At 33.1% G+C, this 5,202-nt stretch overlaps 1 protein-coding gene across 1 annotated transcript in view; it reads left to right on the plus strand.

Annotated features, from left to right (window-relative positions):
• Positions 1–4,482: 4,482 nt before the first annotated feature.
• Positions 4,483–5,202, plus strand: part of pvalb5 (parvalbumin 5) — a 13,199-nt gene continuing 12,479 nt past the window's right edge. Inside the window, exons 1-2 of the mRNA XM_016229499.1 lie at positions 4,483–4,506; positions 4,804–4,884. Coding sequence (XP_016084985.1) covers positions 4,824–4,884 — 61 coding nt within the window. The 5' untranslated portion in view covers positions 4,483–4,506; positions 4,804–4,823. The remainder of the gene's footprint in view (positions 4,507–4,803; positions 4,885–5,202) is intronic.

Consider the following 5,202-nt stretch of genomic DNA (forward strand, 5'->3'; position numbering starts at 1 on the left):
GAGAGAGAGAGAGAGAGAAAAAAAAAGAAAGAGAGAGAGAGAGAGAGAGAGAGAGAGAGAGAGAGAGAGAGAGAGAGAAGGTTTCGACTGTGATGAGCAATGCAAAACCTGTATTAGGAGGAAACTGTGACAACATCCTGTAGGCTACTGATTTGATTTGTATTCTTAGCACAATTATTATTTTATTTATCTCTGCGGGAGAATAGTTATTATTACATATATTATAAATCACATGTAATATACAATAATATAATTATGAATAACAATAATTATTATATATATATATATATATATATCCTCGGGTTCAAATCAAAATATGACCTTCTGTTATGAAACAGGACATGATTTCATACATGTCCACTGTAGAGGACACCAGGACTAAAATCATGTTTATTATACATTTTGGGAGACAAAAGAATTGAATAGGAAAACAAATTATATATCAATATTCTTATGAAATATTAGATATTCCTATGAAAATCTGGCCAATTACTATTCCCATTATTACACGTCATGCTGTCCCAACAGCACTTTAATATGCAGATTAGATACAGTGTATAAATAACACTGTGCTTAATGGGAAAACCAGTTTATGGAATTCTTACACACATATACATACATAAAGCAAAATGGTATATCAAATAATTTTGCTATATATTTTATAGTTGAGAACCATCCTTAAACAAAGTTAGTTATAAAAAAAATCCTGAAACCTAAAAATGGATTGATGATTGATTTGTTTTTGCCTTTTTGTGTCTACTCTTGTCATTTTATTTTTAGAAAAACTGAGTCCTGGTGTCCTCTACAGAGGACATAGCATAACTTATGAATAAAATATCATTTTTCAAAAATGTTATTTTACCATTTTTTTCTCATGCATGCTCTAAACAATGTAATGACATGAAAAAATACTAAATTCACAAAGCCTTTTGTTTCTGGTTCTCAGGAGGATATATATATATATATATATATATATATACACACACATATATGCAATTTACAGGTTACATTGCTAAAGGGCTAATGCAGCTTCTCTGAAATGAGCTTTTGCAGGGTGGGGTGTCTAGATTTAATTTATTTATTTATTTATTGCCACTTATTTTGAGGTCATTTGATGAAAATGGTAACGAAAATGTATGAAGATAATGAGAACATCTGAAATTAGACTAAATATTTTTTTTTCGAGGCAGGCCTAATTTAATCAATAGTATTTCAGTAACAGTTTTATAAGGCATTTGGTGTAAAAAGCCTCGTTGTTGAGGCTAAGAAATCAATTTGTGGTTTGAAGCACATTGCCTGTTAAAGTTTTTTTTTTTTATGCTTACCAGGCTGCATTTATTTGATTAAAAGTAAAAACCGTAATTACTATTAATAACTAATGCTGCCGGTTGGAATGATGATATTTTAAATGCTTCTCACAGAAGTCTCTTATGCTCACCAAGGCTTCTTTTATTTGATTAAAAATACAATAAGAAGCAGTTATGTTGTGAAATATTATTACAATTTCAAATAACTGCTTTCTATTTGATTTTGTTCTATTAGATTATATTATATTTAATACTGAATTTATTCCTGTGATGCAAAGCTGTATTTTCAGCATCATTACTCCAGTCTTCAATGTCACATGATCCTTCAGAAATCATTCTAATATGCTGACTGCTGCGAAATTATTATTTGTATTTAATTACTAATAATGGTTCTAATTGTTAGTAAAGTTGAAAACGATTTTTGCTGCTTAATATTTTTTTTGGAAATCATGATGCATTTTTTTCAGGATTTTTATGAATGATGAATAGAAATTCATATAACGGCATTTATTTAAAATGGGAAAAAAAATTGTAACCCTAAATGTCTTTACTGTGCAGTTTTGATGTATCCTTGCTGAATGAAAATATTAATTTCTTTCTTTCTTTTTTTTTTATTAAATCAAAATCATATGTATCCCTAACTTGTGAATGGTGTATCAGGTTTTCCACAAAAACATACAGCACCATAGCGTCATTTAATAACAGCAGAAGGAGCTGTTACAGAATACCTGAGATGTATAAAATAAAAATGAAAATGGGATGAATACTTAAATGTTACAAAAATGGCTTTTTACATCAAAAGTATATGACATTTCGCTCTCTCACTGTTACGAATTCGGTCCATGGACTTCCGTTTATTCACCACCAGAGGTCACCCTTTCCATTACATTGACTCTCGCACAACACAAACTGTTGCATAGCACCCCGGACTACATATCCCATCATTCATTGCACGATTTGCACACTGCACTGATTGCACTCATTGCACACAGCTGTTTCTTATCACCTCACTCACTATATAACACCCACTCAAACCACCATTCTCTGCTGAGTATTGTTTAGCCTGTACCCCTTTCAGAGTCTCCGTGTTTTCCTTGTTTTGCATCAACTGATCTTTGTTTCTGATCTTTGCCTGTTTTCCTGGATTTCTCCCTCTCGTCTCGCCCCTGTGATTCTGTCTGCCGATCGGTGACCTACGCTAGCCCTAGGACTATTCTTGTGTTTTTGCCCGCCATATACCTGTTTGTCATTGTTCGACCCCGCCTGTTATACCACGTCTCTTTAATAAAAGCTTGCAGATGGATCCACACGTCTCACGTCTCGTCAGCCCCGTCACACTCACTATGGCTCATATATCCACACTATACTGTATCACCATAGAAACCCACTCCCCAATGCCTTTTCCCAGTGCTCACCACCAGCTTATACAGTATGCTCGCCATATTAATGTTTCATCGAAATAAATTTCTTTGATCTTTTTCCACAAAAAGAGCTTTGTTCCTCCGGTTTTATTTATAAGGTTCTTGTCTGTGCCCTTTACACAAAAACAAACAAAACAAATAAAGGACAGAAATAACAGAAAAATTTATACACTCTTAACATTTAATCTAGTTTCAACTGTTATATCCCTAGGCAAATTAAATATACTAAAATGTATTTGGAATACATTAAGTATACTACATACATTTACATATTTATGTACTTAATTAAATGCCCTGGAATACTTTTATCATACGAAATACAAAAATCATACTATCCTCATCAATAGTGACATTAAAACACACTTTAGACTTAATATTAAGAAATGTGCATTGTCCAAATGAAGTTTAATCATAATTTATATCAGTGATATATCAGTAAATATGTAAACAGATCTGAACTATACTGAAATAAATGCATTTTATGAAATCATTTTTAATGTTTTAAATATACTTCTTTTTTTTTTAACTAGGATTTACATTATATCCATCCAGCTTTAATTTCTAACTGATCGTCAGGTTAAATCCTAGTAGAAATGACAGAAAGTATTATAAAAAGTTAAATGGATGGGAAGATATTTGATCATAACATTTATAATGGTGTACAAATGGTGTAAAATGCCTCACAAGAACAAATACGGGATAAATAAACAAATACAATAACAAGTATATAAGTATTTGAATATTTTATTGGTGGCACTTTACAATAATCTTTCATTTGTTAACAGTAATTAACATAAACTAACATTTAACAAGCTTCTATAGCATTTATCAATATTTATTAATTAATATATAAACAGCATTTATTATTAATATATGTGACCCTGGAGCACAAAACCAGTCATAAGGGTCAATTTTTTGAAAGTGAGATTTATACAACATCTGTAATCTGAATAAATAAGCTTTCCATTGATGTATGGATTGGACAATATTTGGTTGAGATACAACTATTTGAAAATATGGAATCTGAGGATGCAAAAAAATCTGAATATTGAGAACATCGCCTTTAAAGTTGTCCAAATGAAGTTCTTAGCCATGCATATTACTAATCAAAAATTAAGTTTTGATATATTTATGGTAGGAAATTTACAAAATATCTTCATGGAACATGATCTTTACTTAATATCCTAATGATTTTTGGCATAAAAGAAAAATCAATAATTTTGACCCCATACAATGTATTGTTGGCTATTGCTACAAATATCCCCCAGCGACTTAACACTGGTTTTGTGCTCCAGGGTCACATATTTATTCATTCATTTATTATTATTTTTTTATCATATTTATTGTATGAATATATTGATAAGGCGACCTCATCTCATCACCATCAACATTTTTGTGCTGATTCTATATTTTATTGTTAAATATGATTGTGATTTTTCATTGTAATTTGGTTTTGCAATTCAGCCCAAACCAGAAGAAATTTCCTTCCCAGCATCATCACAGGTCTCAGTAGTAAGCCAGAGCCAAGCTCACCTGAGCTCTTCATAAGCATATGCAAAAAATAACATCCTTTCAAACCAATAGCTATCAGAAATGATCTGCTTGGATTAGCTAATGAGGAGGGAGGTGTTTTGTGGCCTCCTTGGGTTTAAGGGCACGGGTTTCACGCTCTCTCTGCACTTTAGCTCCCAGAACAGCAAGAGAGGGTCTCTGTTTCTCCATTGTTCCTGAAGATACTCCAGAAGCATACATCACTTCCCGCCTCCACCCGTCCAACGGTGAGTGCCTGCTTCTTAACATATACTATACTGCTAAAATGAAGTTGTTTTTGGTCGGTATCTAAATCAGAATTTTTAATACAGAAGTTAATTTTTTTTTATTGCAATTGCATCCTCGCATTTTCCCAAGCTCATAAGTAATATGAGCTTTGCAGCATTTATGTTAATGTTTATATTAGTTTATTGGTACATTCAAATTGGACAGAAAAGCTTGTAAAAACTTCACTGTTCAATTAAAACAGGCATATACTGGATTTAGTATTCTGTTGGATCTCTAATTGCAATTTGTATTTGTAGTACTTCGTTTTTGAAGAAACATGGCACTTGCAGCACACCTGAAGCAAGATGACATTGCTGCAGCTATCCAGGCTTGTCAAGGTGTGACACACACACACACACAGTCACTCATCAGCACATGCAACTGATATTTATGCTCATCTACAAGAACACGTATTCATGTGTGCTTACACATGTTAAACAGCTATTCTCACTAACAGCAACAACATAAAGAGCTGCTTTAGTTACAGCTACACACACACGCTCAGAGGGAGACTCCCATAGGCCGGGCATTGGGGATGGGTAGATCCAGGTATCCAGGCAGCCGGAGACTGGGGAGCAGCTGCCACCAGGATACCAGTGTGTTTGTGCCAAACATCCAGAAACACACACACACGCACACACACACTCTCTCACACA

The sequence above is a fragment of the Sinocyclocheilus grahami genome, unplaced genomic scaffold (genome assembly GCF_001515645.1).
Source record: "Sinocyclocheilus grahami isolate Dianchi unplaced genomic scaffold, SAMN03320097.WGS_v1.1 scaffold353.1, whole genome shotgun sequence".
Taxonomy (NCBI): Eukaryota; Metazoa; Chordata; class Actinopteri; order Cypriniformes; family Cyprinidae; genus Sinocyclocheilus; species Sinocyclocheilus grahami.